At 34.8% G+C, this 17,554-nt stretch overlaps 2 protein-coding genes and 1 long non-coding RNA gene across 6 annotated transcripts in view; 1 reads left to right on the top strand and 2 right to left on the bottom strand.

Moving 5' to 3' along the window:
• Positions 1-17,554, bottom strand: part of LOC147840700 (uncharacterized) — a 199,008-nt gene that overhangs the window by 62,086 nt on the left and 119,368 nt on the right. The gene's annotated exons all lie outside the window — the stretch shown is intronic.
• The window catches only part of LOC100334612 (NACHT, LRR and PYD domains-containing protein 3), a 130,131-nt gene that overhangs the window by 20,437 nt on the left and 92,140 nt on the right, over positions 1-17,554 (top strand). For both annotated transcript variants that reach the window (XM_087284616.1, XM_087284615.1), the window contains exon 2: positions 3,223-3,397. The gene's annotated coding sequence lies outside the window, so the exon portion shown is untranslated. The remainder of the gene's footprint in view (positions 1-3,222; positions 3,398-17,554) is intronic.
• Positions 1-17,554, bottom strand: part of clstn2b (calsyntenin 2b) — a 111,148-nt gene that overhangs the window by 20,352 nt on the left and 73,242 nt on the right. For 2 of the 3 annotated variants that reach the window (XR_015509895.1, XM_087284620.1), the window contains exons 9-11: positions 13,559-13,721; positions 8,118-8,284; positions 3,255-3,403 (exon numbers count right to left, since the gene is read on the bottom strand). Coding sequence is in view for 1 of the 3 variants with exons in the window: in XM_087284620.1 (XP_087140746.1) it covers positions 3,255-3,403; positions 8,118-8,284; positions 13,559-13,721 (479 nt within the window). In the remaining 2 variants the exon portion in view is untranslated. Of the gene's footprint in view, positions 1-3,254; positions 3,404-5,038; positions 6,184-7,756; positions 8,285-13,558; positions 13,722-17,554 lie in introns of those variants that run through there. The other variant, XR_015509896.1, reaches the window with a different exon arrangement.

The raw sequence follows: 17,554 nt of genomic DNA, 5'->3' as shown, positions 1-17,554 counted from the left end.
AATTGTTTTCTTTTTTTTCAATGATATTAATACAATTAATCAGAAATATAATGTATATACCCTTTATTTGAATGTGTACAAATGATTACATTACACATTATTATTTATTTTAAAGGTGCAAGCATTTTATTACATTAAAAGTCCAAAGAAATAAACTGTTAATTATTAAATATCATTGATTTGTAGAAATTTTATTCGATGATGGTAATATGCTACCAATACTGACTAGAATATTTTCTGTAATCAAACTTTTATTACACAAAATTTACAATTTAATCAGTTCATGTGTTCATAACACACAAATTAATTGCTAGAATATTTATTATTATTATTTTTATTATTATTAGTTATTGTTCATGTCCAGTGACAAACTCGGGTATTGGATGAGAATATGAAGTAAGGACTGGTGGAAGAGTGTTGTTTTAATGGAATTTGATACTGCATGCCGAATGGAAAGAAAAAAAACTAATTTCATGCATTTCATGACACAGGTGTCTGCGATCTTTTTTAAGGTAATCAAAAATGCAAAAAGTTTACATGGTAAACTTATAATCTGAGAATTCACTGTATAAATATCCGTAATTTTATGTTTTTATTCCAGCAGCTGGGGTGCCAGGAAAAAAATCGGCGTTAAATTACAGAAATTTACCAGAATTTTTAGTTTAGGGAAATTTTTGTAGTTTAACATTGGTTATTTTACTGATTATTTTACAGTGTTGTCTTAATATTATAACTGGAGTATTGCTGTTCATGTAAACGTAGTCAGTGATAGTGCCAGATGATGTGCAGCATTCCTCTACCTTTAAGGTGATTTCATGAGCCTCAAATGTATCATTAAGTGTAACGCATGGTTCTATGTTTTGCTTAAAAATGAACAAATTTGATCATTTAATTTGAATTTTTCTTATTTAATATTATTTTGGACAATTTTGTAATTTAATTTATTTATTTTTATTCATTAAAGTATTAAATAATGAAAAATAAATGCATGAAAAAAAATACAAAATTAAACAATAATAATTATAATTATTATTAAAATTATTATTAATAATAATAATAATTAGGGCTGCACGATATTGAAAAAATGTAACATTGCGATATTTTGTTATACTGTGATTTATATATTGTGATATGAACACCAGATGACTTGAATATCTCTATTTGCAAAGAATTCATCATTTTAGTTTGATTGGGATGTTGTGCATCAGCATGAAATCTAATAAACTAATTAAAATCACAGGTAAATCCAATAACGAAAAAGATGCAACAGGAACAGTGTCTTATCGTTTTCCGGGTCTGACAGTATTTAGCTTCAGTAATTGAATTAAAAAAATAATTCAATAAAAAAGAAAATCGATATTAAAAAGTAGAAACGGTACAATTTCTTATGCTTTTAAAATCCTCAGGCCTCAAAACTGCATGCAAATGATAAAACTTCATCCAGACTTAACATTGCAGATCCTGTGATGTGACTGTTGCGAAAGTTCACATTTCCATATCGGTGCTGAATTGATATATTGGCTGCGTCCGAAACCGCCTACTACTCAGTAGGTACTGCATTTGAATTCAAACGTACTACTCGGCCGTTAGAAAAGTGCGTTCTGTGAAAAGTATGAATGGAATTCGGACGTACTACATCCGCCATTTTGTCATGGTCACGTGACCTACATGCGTCAGTTGCGTCGCCTCACTTCCATTCATGAATTCTCTCACGAGGCATCATAGGATAGCGCAGCGTGCATGGGATGCGCACTTCAGAATCTTGCAAGTAGTAAGTCATCCGGGTACTTCTCGCCTACTGATTTTCGAATTCTATGAATTCAGACATACTACTCGGCTCGCATACTGATTTTAGCATACTATATAGTATGGAAGTATGCGGTTTCGGACGCAGCCATCGTGTAACCCTAATAATAATAAGTTTTATCACATATTGCCCGTCATATAAACTAAATTATCATTTAATTTAGCATTTTAATTGATAAATTTTAGATTGGATAGATAGGTAATATGGAAATGGGCATTATAAATTTATTAAACACAATGTGTATGATATAATATAGATCAATGTGGTGTTGAACTTGTTATTAGCCCAATAACATTTCCTGCTTGTTGTCAAACTATTTCGTAACTGTAACAAGAAGCACTTCAATCATAACTTCATGTTAAAACAGCTATCATAACATTATTTATCAATATGTGGCTCATTTTGGATTCTCAGAAGCTATAGAAATCGAAAATGTAAAACAGGAAATACGTCGGGACGATAGTTTTAGCTTACGTCCCACAAAATGCTCTATAGTCGATTATTATATCAGTTACATATCTGTGTTGCTCGTTATACAGAGTTATGTGTTTGCTGTGCTATGCTCGTCACCTTTGAAAAAGTAAGTGTAAATGAATGGTGTAAATCAATTTGGCAAATTAACATGTTACTAATCACGTCAAACACAACATATGGCTGTGTCTTAATATAAGGCTGTGATCTGCAGGATCTAAGAAAGGAGATAGACATGATTTCAATTTCTTTCTTGTTAATATAACACTTATATAATTGCCTATCCTGTTTGTGATTATGTGTTATGCGGATTCCCTGTTGCTCTTGCCAAAAAAAAAAAAAAAAACAACCTTCGCCCACTGCATATGCTCAAATCTCATAGGGGCGGGGTCATAATCCTCTGGGGCTTATGCATATTCATGCTTTGCTTTGAATAATAACGGGGTGCCAGTGGCTGAGCTTTTGCTCCCAAAAAACAATTCTCTCCATCATTCCCTCTCCATTTCTCTGTCTCTACATAAATATTATATCTCCCTAAGCGTGGAATATAAATTAGATGAGTACAGAAAAGGTCACAAAAAGGGTTAGTATTGCTCATTCTTGAGGTTAGAGATTTGAACTAGACACTAAAGAAGCGCTTGTCTAGCAAAAATTTAGCTGCAAATAATGTAGTAATTTATTATTACTGTTTTGGATATCAGTTTCCAAAACTCCCAAGATCAATCATTGTTTAAAGTAATAATCTGGCAGCTGGGGTGCCAGAAAAAAAGTTAAATAATGGCCGTTAAATTACAGAACTATACTGTAAAATAACGGATATTAAATTACTGTAATTTCCTTAAATGTAAGTTTCCGGTAAATTTGGCGGATGAAAGTGAAGAGCTAGGTGATCGCAGATGAAAGTGATTTGCATCACATTGCATTTTGTTTTTTCTTCGTTTCAGAGCGGATGTGTTATGAATGTGTGTGATCTTACTGCACTGCGGTGGAAATGCGGAGGTGACGAGAGCCCATAGTGGGAAACTGCCGAGAGTTGATGTAGGAAACTTTCCTCAGCGCGCCGTTCATCTGCTCCAGATCCTCAGCCTCCATCACCAGCACAGACTGAGCCGGATTCAGGTGAAACTGACACACAGAGACAGAGCAAAAATAAAGATGTAGCACTGTTAAAGCTTGTGTGTGCTTGAAGCAGAGCTGTGGGAAATTTATATCAGATTAAATAGTCACATCCTGCATTGAAATATAATGGTAGCAGTTAAGGTTAAGCCATTTTTATTAGAATGTTTTTATTATTATTATTTAATTTTTACAGAGAAAATGTAGACTAATTTTGTAAAAAAGTGTATGTAAATATTTTAACAAGTAAATTATATTGTTGAATCCTGTATTATATGACTGAACTCATTATATTGTTGAGTTTTTTCAATGACCCATTCATTAATGAATTGTAGTTTTTTTTTAATCTTTTTTAAGGTTTTAAAAATGATGTGGAAATGTATTTAAAAGGTTTTTATAGTAAACAAAAATAAACCATTAACAATTGTATACATTTTTACATATTACAATTATATAGGTATACATAAATACAACCTATATATATATATATATACAGTTGATGTCAGAATTATTAGCCCCCTTCAAATTTTTTTCTTCTTTTTTCAATAATTCCCAAATGATGTTTAACAGAGTAAGGAAATTTTCACAGTATGTCTGATAATATTTTTTCTTCTGGAAAAAGCCGTATTTGTTTTCTTTCAGCTAGAATAAAAGCAGTTTTAAATTTTTTAAACACCATCTTGGGGACAAAATTATAAGCCCCTTTAAGCTATATTTTTTCTCGATAGTCTACAGAACAAACCATCATTATACAATATATTATACAACTTGCTTAATTACCCTAACCTGCCTAGTTACCATAAATAACCTAGGTAAGCCTTTAAATGTCACTTTAAGCTGTATAGAAGTGTCTTGAAAAAATCTAGTAAAATATTAATTACTGTCATCATTGCAAAGATAAAATAAATCCGTTATTAGAGATGAGTTATTTAAACTATTAAGTTTAGAAAGGTGTTGGAAAAAAACTTCTCTCTGTTAAACAGAAATTGAGGAAAAAATAAACAAGCGGTCTAATAATTCAAGGGGGCTAATAATTCTGACTTCAACTGTATATATATATATATATATATATATATATATATATATATATATATATATATATATATATATATATATATATATATATAAATATATATATATATATATATAAATATATATATATATATATATAAATATATATATATATATATATATATATATATATATATATATATAAATCTATAAATATATATATGTATATATATAAATATATATAAATCTATAAATATATATATGTATATATATAAATATATATATATATATATATATATATATATATATATATATAAAAATCTATAAATATATATATGTATATATATATATATATATATATATATATATATATATATATATATATATATATATATATATATATATATATATATATATATGTACACACACACACACACACACACACACACACACACACACACATCTATATATATACACATATATACATATACTTATTTTCTTGGTTTTCTCATTTTAGTAGTTTGTTTTCATATATCTAAGTAACTAAAACTGAAATAAAAATGAATAGAAAACAATCAAGACAAAATATTTACAAAAATAATATGAATTATAGTGGAAAATATACATTTTTAAAAATATTTTAGCTGCAAGAAATGCATTTAACTGAATTGGATTTTATTTCAGTTGTCAAATAAATACTCTCTTTTTATAGTTTTACTTATAGATGTATTGAAATGACTGAAATGATGATAAAATGAAGCTAATAAATTCAACAATTTGAAAAACAAACGAAAATACAAGAACACCTGATTACTAATAGAACAAGATGTACAAAATCTAAATAATAAAAACTACACATTAGAATAGTGGTTCACATTATTTAAAAAATACTAGTATTATTTTGTATATTAACTAGTAAATTCTTATGTAATTCAGTGAAAATGCAATGCATCGTTCTGAAATAAACCTACAGCGATCTCTTTGAATTTCACTCCATTTTAATTCAAATTTAAAAGTTGCATTGTAATAAATACGGCAGGAATTAAAAAGCCGTTCTGAACTGGGGTTTGAATGGAGCAGATTCTGGCTTTGAGCTTGGAGATGATCAGAAAAGCTGTCGTCTGTCTGTAAAACCTGCTTTCATTTGATCCACAAGTCTTCCCTAGAGCTTCTTCAGTACAAAAGCACAGAACAGAGGAAAGCAAAGCAGAAAATGGAAAATGTGCACTCAGAAATATCTCTCCTTAAGTCTCGTCTCTCTGCTTTTCTCCATCTCTTTCTGTGCTCTTCCTAAAAAAAAAAAAAAAAAAAGCCAGTTTCCACTCTTTTTAAATGATGGTGAACCTGCTTTATGGTTGCTATAGGCTGTATGCATTTGTCCAATTTGCGTCCTTGAACAACTAGTAAAGTTTTTTTTTATTTTTGCCATTATCTTCAAGTGCAGTTCATTCATTCATATTCATTATGTAGAGACTTGAAACTAGTTTTATAAAGCTAGAATATGTGTGTGCAGAGATTTGTATTCCTAACATTGTGGGGACCAAATCTATGTCAAATGGAGTGTCTCCAATTGAAATAACAAGCTTGAGCACACAAAAGATATAATATGTGAACAATTTCTGTGAGGCTCATACCTTGCGGGATGTCATTTGAAGAGCTGTATACTGACATTAATGCAGTTAACCATAATGAAAATAAAATCACAGCAGTTGGATCAAGAAAAAGTGGGATAAGCCTAAGATATTATCGCTTGAGATGCATTTCTTGTATTTGTTCTTCTTTCATTTTCGGGATCTAGCCGTAGAGTGATTAAAATTTGCAATCGATGAGTTGGCGACCCCTGGTGTATGTCTTATACACACGAGCAGTGGCTTAGCTCTCTGGTTGCAACCCTCCTCCAAATGTCAGTGTAGGTCTACAGCACGAAGAATACAACCAGCCTCTAAGCGAGCTGAGAGAGGATCACGTGAGCTCTACTGGTGTCCCTATTGGCTGTCGCTCAAGAGAGTCGCTCATCATTTGCATAAAGTGGAAGGATTCTCAGCCCTGTCGCATTGCTCGACACGCTCACCTGGTCTCCAACCTTCGCTGTCTCTCGTGTAGATGGAGGTTACCAAAAGTTGCTCACTCTCTGTTGAAATGAACGGTCGCTTGTCACTTTGCTGCAGCGAGTCGCTCATAGTGTGAATGAGGCTTTAGGAGTAACGGCATAGAATATACAGTTTTCATCCATTCATTTTCCTTTGGCTTAGTCTCTTATTGAACAGGGATCGCCAGAGCCGAATGAACTGCCATCTATTTTGGCATGTTTTACACATTGGATGCCCTTATAGCCATAACCCAGTACTGGGAAAAATATGTATAGTTTGTATAATAATAATAATAATAATAATAATAATAATATTTGTATTAAAATCATTACATCAAGTCCCCATAACGATGTGTGTATGTGTGTGTGTGTGTACTTATGTGTTTTGCGAGGACAAACTTGTATAAGGTCATGGGTATTACCTAGTTGCTCTCTTAAGATGTTTTACGAGGACATGTCATGTGTCCTCAAAATTCCGAATGCATAATGGGTTACATTTTTGGCCTTTAAACAAGATGTAAATTAAGTATTTTTGTCTCCAGATTGTGTCTGTAAAGTTTCAGGTAAAAATACCCAATCAGATAGTTTATTATATCTTGTTGAACATGTAAATTTTGGGTCAGAGGGAGTTGTATCCATTTTTGCGCCTGTGCCTTTAAATGAAAATGAGCTGGTTCTCCCTGCCCACTATTGGGAAGTTTCTCTTTAGAGAAGGATAACCAGGGTCGGATGTCAGGATAAATATGGCAAAAAAACAGAAAACAACTCTGACATGATGAAAACTAGACCCACAATCACAAAAACATGATAATTGAGCCACACACAAATGATGTTACGATGTACACACACAGTACATATGCATTTTACACTTTACGTATGCATTATACATCTACTAGAGGCAAATGTGACAGGTACCCACCAAACAGGTTAATATGCTGCCGTTTAGCGATCGGTTCTAGCTAAGTTACTTTACAAAACAAACCTAATTTAACGTCCACCAACTGGAATTTCTTTTGTGATTGAAGCGTCCTTGTTTATAGTTGTGTAAACTATGCAGCTGTGGAGATTCCAGCTGTTATAAATTGTGTAGCCCAAAAAGTGTACATACTTACTGCTTATTGAAGTTCAGTTGGATCATAAAGAGTTGTATCTGATCTTTTAATCTCAATTTTTTTTTTGCAAATCCTGTGTTGTAGACATGATTATATGCATTACTATGGAGACTTTTCGATCAATTCAGTGGACGGGGAAAACAGCACTACTACATCATGTTGCAGTGGGTCCCAAAATCTCTGCGATTTTGACCCTATTTTAATGTCAAAAAAAGAGGCTTGTTGTGTTTATATTACTCCAATATGACTGTGAACACACTATACTTACAACCAGAACACATCCGCACATTCTGCCCAAGCAGCTTCCAATAGCAATAGTTGATTTTGCAAACTTTACAGGGTCTTTTGACATTCAAAATTAATCTCATGTTTTCTGTGAGGGTTGGGTTTAGGGCTATACTTATGGTAAGGCCATATAATAAGCAAGTTTAATAGTATAAAATGCATTACGACTATGAAGAATCCCCGTAAACCATATATACAAGTTTTTGTGTATGCGTGTTTGTGAAACCTTGATTCTCTGTCCGAGGTTTTCCAGAGATGTGATGTCTAGTCCTTCTTTGCAGGCCTGTAGGCAGGAAATGATCTTCTGGCTTTCGATTTTTCCCGGTCGTATCGTCAGTCCAGACAAACTGCCTCGAAAATACTGTGAAAACTTTGCTTTAGAGACCTCTCCACCTGTACACAACACAAACACACACCTGCTGTGAGCCAGAGCTGTCAAATCCTACTGATCTTATAATGTTAATCAATGCTTGTGCACAAAAAGCAATGAAGTCCCAACAGACTAGGCCCAGATCTGACCAATCAGAGCAGAGTAGACTCTTAGAAAGGCGGGGTTTAGAGGGACCAGATCCTTGAACCAACAGTTTGAGAAAAGAGCTGACTCTGTAATTAATATTCTGAGAAAACTGTATTTTTTTTGTCCTTAATGGATTTAAAGACATAGGTGTCTTTCAAAACAAATTAGGAAATTTGAAATGGCATAAAGGGTCACTTTAAATTGCTGCAATGATGTAACTTAATAATCATGAGTGATTACTTGCATTTGTCTGCTAGATATGAGATGTGTTTGTGTGTATTGAAGCCTCTCTGAGTGTTTTCGTGACCTCAAGATGAGATTTTGAGCTTTTGAGGATGACATACTATTGTGTATCAGGACTGTTTGTTCATGTGAGTTTATATTGCTAAAGTTTGGGGACAACTCTGTGACTGTAATATTGGTTGAGGCACTTCAACCCCGTCAGGATTCCCAGACAAACAGATCAATGTGTTGATAGAGCCATAGTGTTTCTGGAGAATAGCGATATAGGACCAAACAAACAAGAACTGACCTATTTGTTAATGTCAAAGTTTAGGTTGAATGCACTCACTTTCCCCCCCAGCACTGTACATAGTGTTGTTTGTGTTAAAGGCTGTGTGCAGAAATTTAAAAATGAGTCTGTTATATACAATGTAGGTGGTATATTTGATGTACTATTGTAGCATTTATTAATAATTTGTATTAGATTTTAGAGCTGCACAATATATTGTTTGAGCATTGCATGTGTTTATCCACAATAGTCAAATTGCAGGATCAGATTATTTATTAAAGGTGAAAAGATATACAATTTTATTATTATTTATTATTTAATAAATATTATTTATTATTATTAAAACATTTATGCAATGACTACCATATTATTTTATGTTTGATTGTTCAATTTCTGTACATAAATACTCTTCAGAAAAGCACTAATAACTTTTCTCTTTGCTCTGTTGTATTTATATGTGCTGTTTTTATTATAATTTATGTAAATGCTCTGCAAAGAAAAAACTTGACCATCCCAATCTATGTAAATGAATGAAATCTTTTCAAATTGAGCTGTTCAATTCATTTGGTGAAATTATAATCATATCGGTATATATATATATATATATATATATATATATATATATATATATATATATATATATATATATATATATATATATATATATATATATATATATAAATAAGCAGGAAAACAAAATATCGCAATGACAGATTTTTCTAATATCGTGCAACCCTATTAGAGTTTTTATTTTCAGTTTTTATTAAAATTATTTATTTATTTTTATTATATTTTTATTTTATTATAGATTACTATTTATATGATACTCTGAACCTCAAAAGCAGTCATAAGTGTGCATTTTTGGAAATGATTAAGCTTTCCATTGATGTTTAGTTTGTTAGGATGTAGGATATAATTTAGCAGAGACAAAACTTTTTGAAAATCTGCAATCTGTAAAAAAAAACATAAATATTGAGAAAATTTATTAATTCATTTTCTTTTCAGCTTAGTCCCTTTATTAATTTGGGGTCGCCACAGCGGAATGAAATGGCAACTCATCCAGCATATGTTTTACGCAGCGGATGCCCTTCCAGCAGCAACCCATCTCTAGGAAACATCCATACACACTCATACACTACGGACAATGAGCTTACCCAATTCACCTGTACCGCATGTCTTTGGACTGTGGGGGAACTGTGCGCCAACTGACCTAGCCGAGGCTCGAACCAGCAACCTTCTTGCTGTGAGGCGACAGCACTACCTACTGCGGCACGTTTTTATCAATAGTATTACTAATCAAAAATGATGTTCTGTTATGGAAATTGACAATTTGTTTACTTAATCTTTACTTAATATTCTAATCATGTTTTTTTTGGCATAAAATTAAATGTATTGTTTGATTTTTCCACAAATATAATCCACGCAACATAAGAAGTCTAGCGTTTTCTAAAAAATCCAGTTAGCTAATTGCAGCATTAAAACCTAAATCTTATAATGTCAATTATAATCAATGCATAAAAATGAGCTTAGATGATTTGAACCGAATCATAAGAAACATTTATACCCCTCAAGCACCAAAAAAGCAAATGTCCAGTCAGCTCTCAGAAACACAATTTCTTTTATTTTTCACCCACAATGCACTAAAATGCTCTTTTTAGTCATCTCACTCTTGTATTTCTATCATTATGATATAAAGAAGCACATGGACACAGAAGGAGAGCATAGGCAGGTCCACAGGTCAGCTCGTTATAACTGTGCTCTGATTTCTGACCAAAGAAATACAGAAGTGATAGAAACTGCAACACCGAAACAAAGAATAACCGTGTGAAAAACAGCCACTACAGCGCTTAATTATTAATGGAATATTGCATTTTTTATTATAAATGATTTCTCCTGCCACATAGTTTTTTATAAGGGGTCATGAACTGGCTTTTCTGTTTATTTAGTGCTATCCTCTGAGTTTCACTTATCAAAATTGAACTATTTATAAATATTCAGATTAGTCTATTTCTGTCCTGTTTTGACCTTCTCATCTGAAATTTTACATATTTATTTTTAAATATTCATCTATTATAAGAGGTATATGCCCACTGCTGTGATTAGCTGGAAGTTTTGCATATTTCAACATTTTTCATAACTGTCTGTTCATTGATATAGAATTTCTGCAGGTTTGATATCCTTCATAGATTACTGCAAAACATGCTGAGTTCCACACAATCAATTTGTATTGGGACAACATGAAGGAATTAAGTTAACACATTAGTTTATACAAATTTAATTGGATTAAACATAAAAAAATGGAGTTGTCCCCACCCCAAAAAAAAAAAAAAACAATAATTGTGTTAGTTCAGCTCATTTTAAATAAGTAGGTTGAACAAACAGCAAACATAAGGTAATGTAATCGTTTTCAATTTTAAAATGTAGGCAAAATTTTCTAGAAACTTTAACATTTTTACGAAAAAGAACATTTAACCTCCTCATAATCTTAAAAATAACTTCTCCTCTCACTTAAAACTCTTTTCTGATTGGTGTTTACTGTTACATGGGCTGGATCAACCTACCACTCACATGAGATCCACCAATCCGCTTGTTAGGTGGTGACGTATGTAATACTGTTTCCGGGTCCAAGCCGCCACTCATTTGAGTTGAGATGTTATTTGTTTATGATCAGTTTTAATTCGTATCACGCATTAAAGTTAACTTTACATAAAGTCATAGTGTACACAACAATCTCTGGGCTTGCTGCATCACATATATCAAAATTTTAACAATTAAAAAAAAATGAATGACTTTCTGGGCATCAGATATTAGGCATGGACATGTATATTGCGATCGTGATTTTCGAAAGTATTAAATCGCTTTGTAAACGTTTATAATTACCACTTCATGAGTCTCCCCATACATTTGAATAGAACGCTTGAAGCCGGAAGCCGACTGGCGTGACATCACACTTAACAAGCGGATAACAAGCAACAAAAGTCAAACCACTCAATCAATTCCCCATTCAGTGTAAAAGGCTAATTACTTCACTTAAAAGTGAGTAAACCTGTTGCCCTAAAAGTGACTGAAAACTGTGTAAACCTATTGTAACTTGGAATTAAGTTTAGTAAATTTTTTGTAGTATACATATTGTTCCTTTACTTTATTAAGTGTTAACCTGTTGCCTCAAATAATCCCTATAAAAGCAATAGTTGACTCAATGACAATGGTCATGCCCTGCTTTTTATCTTTCTCATTTAAGAAGCAGATTCACTTGCATATACATCACAATAGGGAGGAAAACACAACTGATAGTTTTCATTTACGTGACCTGTAGATATTGTAGATGTGTTATGGGTGAATGAAGCTACCATTCAGCACGAATCCCTAAATTTCTCCTTTCTTGCTGTTCTTTCTATGAAGGAATTAGTACAAACACGGCCCAGGCATGTCTTCTCGTTGGTTAGTAAAGCTATATCTTATTGCACAACAAATATCCATCTTTTAGGTTGAAAGAAAAAAGACACTTGGCGGCAGGGCTGGAGCAAGCTGGACTGCCGCTCTAGGCAAAGGATGATTACACCGCCCTCAACCCCAATGTGAAAACGAAAGTGACCGGTTATGAAAATGAAGTGAGGAGTCGCGGACCTCTATTCTGTCGCCCTATGCGCTGATATAACTGAGGACACGCGGGTGCTGATGGAGGTGTTGCTGACGCCGCCCTTTCTATTCTGTCGCCAATGCGCGAATATATCTGAGAACGCGGGTGGTGAGGGAGGTGTCGCAGGCATAATTGAGGACGCAAGTGGTAAGGGAGTTGTCGCAGACGCCGCCCTCTGTATACTGCCTACCCTAGGCGGCTGCCTAGGTCGCCTCTATGGACGTGCCGGCCCTGCTTGGCGGTCAGTAGGAGATGGTGACCAATAAGGTTATATGCACAGTTAGTGTTTTTTTCCAGATACACTGCCGGTGAATGGTCAATGTGCCTTTTTCAATTTTATACGGTTCCCTAATCTCCTACTGATCGCCAAGTTTCATCGATGTTGTAATGTTATTAAATATAATCAGTTAAATAGACTTCAGCATTCACTTAGTCGTTCAAGTATAAAATAAGATTAAAAGCCATTTACACGCACACACACACACCGTCAGAATTGGCAGGGTAAAATACTGGGGTAAAATACATTTTCATATTTTAAAGACATTGCATGGAAAAATAAAATTTAATGCAGCACTTCTTGTAGATTCTGAGACCCACTTTATATCGTATATAAATCAGGCAGTAAAGATCATTGAGTTTAACAGACAGACCTTAAATGTGGCAATTTTATAACGTATACAGTACACTGGAAGGACTTTTACTGGGTTACTGCAAATTAAAAGTTTTTCATTTACGCCTATTGCAGGGGTGTTAAACTCAGTTTCTGGAGGGCCGCTGCCTTGCACAGTTTAGTTCTATGCTTTAACGCACTTACATGTAGGTTTCAAGCAAGCCCAAAGGACTCTATTAGTTTGATCAGGTGTGTTTAATTAGGGTTGGAACTAAACTGCAGAGCTGCGGCAACCTGTGCCCTATTGAGATTGCAACTTCAATTTCTATGTTGGCTATAAGGCCACATGCACATTGGCCACACCCACAGCACACATTAGTCACACCCACCTTGCCAGCAGGCTCCAACAGTGAGCTGCACGTCGATCTGAGAGGAGTGAATGGGCCAGTCGTCTGTTACCAGATACGGCTCGTACGTCACGCCATCCACATACAGAGTCACCACTGGAAAGTCAACGCTCAGGACGTAATAATGCCACTCCTTATCACAGATCTGACAGAAAGAGAATTTCACACAAATTTGATTAATTATTATTATTATTATAGCCTTTATTTTAGTAGTAAAAAGCACATTGAGAATTAAAAAAATCCTTCACAAGAGCGTCCTGGCCAAGATTAAGCAGTATATAGTTCATCTAAATACACACACAAAACAGTGACAATTAAAACTATTCAGAACATCTACAGACCACACTCCTACGTCACGTTGCTGTGGGCCTCAAAATGGGAGAGATTTGGATCCTATTTTAGCATCAGGAAATAAAAAAGAGGCTTATTGTGTTTCTATCATCCCAATATGACTGTGAACACTTGGCATGGGCCAGTGTAAGATTTTGACGGTATAACCTTGGATATAAATATCACGGTTTCACGGTATTGGGATTACTGCTCTAAAATAAGTTATTTGAAAGGTCTGGATTAAAAAAACAACACAATTTTTTTCTCTTTGAAAACAATATATTGTATTTTTTAATAAGATATTTGTTTAAAAATATTTTGTTATTTAAATTTTTGCAGACAGAAAAACAAAGAACAGACAGACAAACCCATCATGAAACAATAATCTGTGCAAAATGTAAAATACAGCATGAAACGAGAAAATGGCGACATACAAAACCTATACGACCTACAAAAAAACACAGCAATGGATGTAGAGAGGTAAAACTTACAAATATTCAGAAATTAAACAACACTATTAGTCTTTATGGTGTTTTATTTTGTGAAAGATTTTAAATATTTTGGAGCACTAGACATGTCCGGCTAAATAATGAAAATTAATCATTGAATTCTGCTGTCTTCATTTTAAAATGGCATCTTTGGATATCTTTTCTGCAGAAGATACGGTTGTCCTAAAAAACAAAAATTAATTAATTAAAAAAATAATAAAAATAAATAAAAATCTTAAACATATACCTTAGGAACTGGTATTACAGAAAATGTGGGCGCTCTTAAAACCTTGACGTTTCCAAACCGCGGTATACCTTAAAAACCATCATCATCCCATGCCTAGTGGACACACTATACTACACACCGTGCTGTCCAAACAGATTACAAAAGATGATTTTCATCATAGGTGACCTTTTAATAATTAAAAATTCCCATTTGAAATTATTTTTTAAGAATTTTATTCCATTGTTTGCAGTGCTTTTTGTACATATCCTGCCTTATTACAGTCCAAAAAATAAAAAGAATTATTGAAAGCCAAATCTGTTGCCTTTAAAAATCGAGACACACAGTTCACTAGGTTTTGGAGTCCATAAATATGACTGAACATGCAGTACTCCGGTAACATCTCCTCTGATGATTATTTTTGTTCCTCATCCCTTCTGCTTCTCTCTTTCTTTCTCCTTAAATCTTCTTATATCTTTCCTCCAGGCTCACATTCTCCAAGACACATTTCTTCCCACACAATCCCATTGATGCTCATCTTAAGAAAGAGAAGTGAGGTAGGTGTAGAAGTGAGTGGATGTTCAGAGTCCAGAGATTGATGACAGGAGGCTGTGAAAGAATGAGAGTCCAAACTCAAAACACGGCCTTTATAACAGAAAGCCTGAAGCGGAGGAAGCTACATCTTCTGTGGAAATGCAAGTGGTGTTTGTTGGTTATGAGTGGTGGCCAGTGTGTTGTTGTCTTACATCTTCTGAGGAAATGCAAGTGGTGTTTGTTGGTTATTTACATTTACATTTACATTTAGTCATTTAGCAGACACTTTTATCCAAAGCGACTTACAAATGAGGACAAGGAAGCAATTTACACAACTTTAAGAGCAACAATGAATAAGTGCTATAGGCAAGTTTCAGGTCTGTAAAGTCTAAGAAGGGAAGTATTAGTAGTATTAGTATTATTTTTATTTTTTTTGGTACAGTTAGTGTGATATTCAGAGAGGCAATTGCAGATTAGGAAGTGTAGTGGAGAGTAAATAGTTGAGTTTTTAGTCGTTTCTTGAAAGTAGCGAGTGACTCTGCTGTTCTGATGCAGTTAGGGAGTTCATTCCACCAACTGGGCAGATTGAGCGTGAGCGTTCGCGAAAGTGATTTCTTCCCTCTTTGGGATGGAACCACGAGGCGACGTTCATTCACAGAACGCAAGTTTCTGGAGGGCACATAGATCTGCAGAAGCGAGAGCAGATAAGAAGGAGCAAGGCCAGAAGTCACTTTGTAGGCAAACATCAGAGCTTTGAAATTGATGCGAGCAGCAACTGGCAGCCAGTGCAAATGGACTAGCAGCGGAGTGACATGTGCTCGTTTAGGTTCATTAAAGACCACTCATGCTGCTGCGTTCTGGAGCAGTTGAAGAGGCTTGATAGAGTTAGCTGGAAGCCCAGCTAGTAAAGAGTGGCAGTAATCCAGTTTGGAGAGAACAAGAGCTTGAACAAGGAGTTGAGCTGCATGTTCAGATAAGAAGGGTCGGATCTTTCTGATGTTATAGAGTGCGAATCTGCACGATCGAGCAGTTCTAGAAATGTGGTCAGAGAAGTTTAGTTGGTCATCAATCGTTAATTCAAGGCTTTTCACCATTTTGGATGCAGTGATGGTTGCCTTATCCATCTGGATTAAAAAGTTATGGTGTAGAGTCGAGTTGGCAGAAACTACAAGCATTTCCGTTTTTGCGAGGTTCAGCTGAAGATGATGATCTTTCATCCAGTGTGAAATATCCAACAGGCAGGCTGAGATGCGAGCTGGAACCGAGGGATCATCAGGATGAAAAGAGAGGTATAGCTGGGTATCATCAGCATAGCAGTGGTAGGAGAATCCATGTCTCTGGATGACTGGTCCTAGAGATGATGTGTAGATGGAGAAGAGAAGTGGCCCAAGAACAGAGCCTTGAGGTACCCCAGTGTTTAGATGCTGTAGGTTGGACACCACTCCCCTCCAAGACACCCTGAATGACCTGTCAGTGAGGTAAGATCTAAACCAGGGTTTTTCAAAGTCTAAGACAGTGGGCCTCCCTTTTGACACAACTTATCCATTGGCGCCCCCCTCCTCCCAAACACGCACGCACACATACACACACACACACACACACACACACACACACACACACACACACACACACACACACACACACACACACACACACACACACATATATATATATATATATATATATATATATATATATATATATACAGTATATATAAAGACACAGACAGATGCCAGACTGTTAACTCACTTTTATCATCATTTGCACGAAAGTGCAATTATTTACAGAGTAATAAGTATTTTAATATAACGTTTTTAAAACTAGGATGATGGTTCAATATGAATAGAACAGATCCAAGAACTGTCCATCCCAGTCAAAATAGTGGAAGTTTAGTGGGTCTCATGCTGTCATTAGCCAAAATATTTTGACCAACCACACATAAAGGTCGTGGTTGATCAGCTGGTCCTGTCCACGTAAATCATAAACTCAAATACTGATCATCATATCGTTGTCTTTTGGGTTTAAGCCCTGAACTTGAAGGCTTTTGTGGCGAGGGGGCGTGGCCGAGCGCCGTGGGAACGGAGTGAGGCCACCGCGTAAGTGGATACACCTGCGGTGCGCACCTGCCTCAGATCCCACGAAAGGAGCTCTGGATCATAAAAGGAGGAACAAGGGCAGAGGAAGCCGAGAGAGGACCGGACCCGGACATATTTTACTCTTGCTTTCAGTTTGACGGCAGTCTCCGTGAGGAGCTGCCGTCCGTTTGTTTTGGTTTAGACGGAGCTGCCGTCACTGTCATTAATAAATCACTTTAAAACTGCTTCGGTTCTCCGCCTCCTTCCCGGCGGCCAAAGGGCCGTGAACTTCATTACAGCTTTGAATCGGGATGGGTCTCAGAAACCG

Source organism: Danio rerio, chromosome 15 (genome assembly GCF_052040795.2).
Source record: "Danio rerio strain M-AB ecotype USA chromosome 15, GRCz13ab, whole genome shotgun sequence".
Lineage (NCBI taxonomy): Eukaryota > Metazoa > Chordata > Actinopteri > Cypriniformes > Danionidae > Danio > Danio rerio.
Note: the sequence above shows the minus strand (reverse complement) of the source record. Positions and strands in the feature narration are given on the sequence as shown.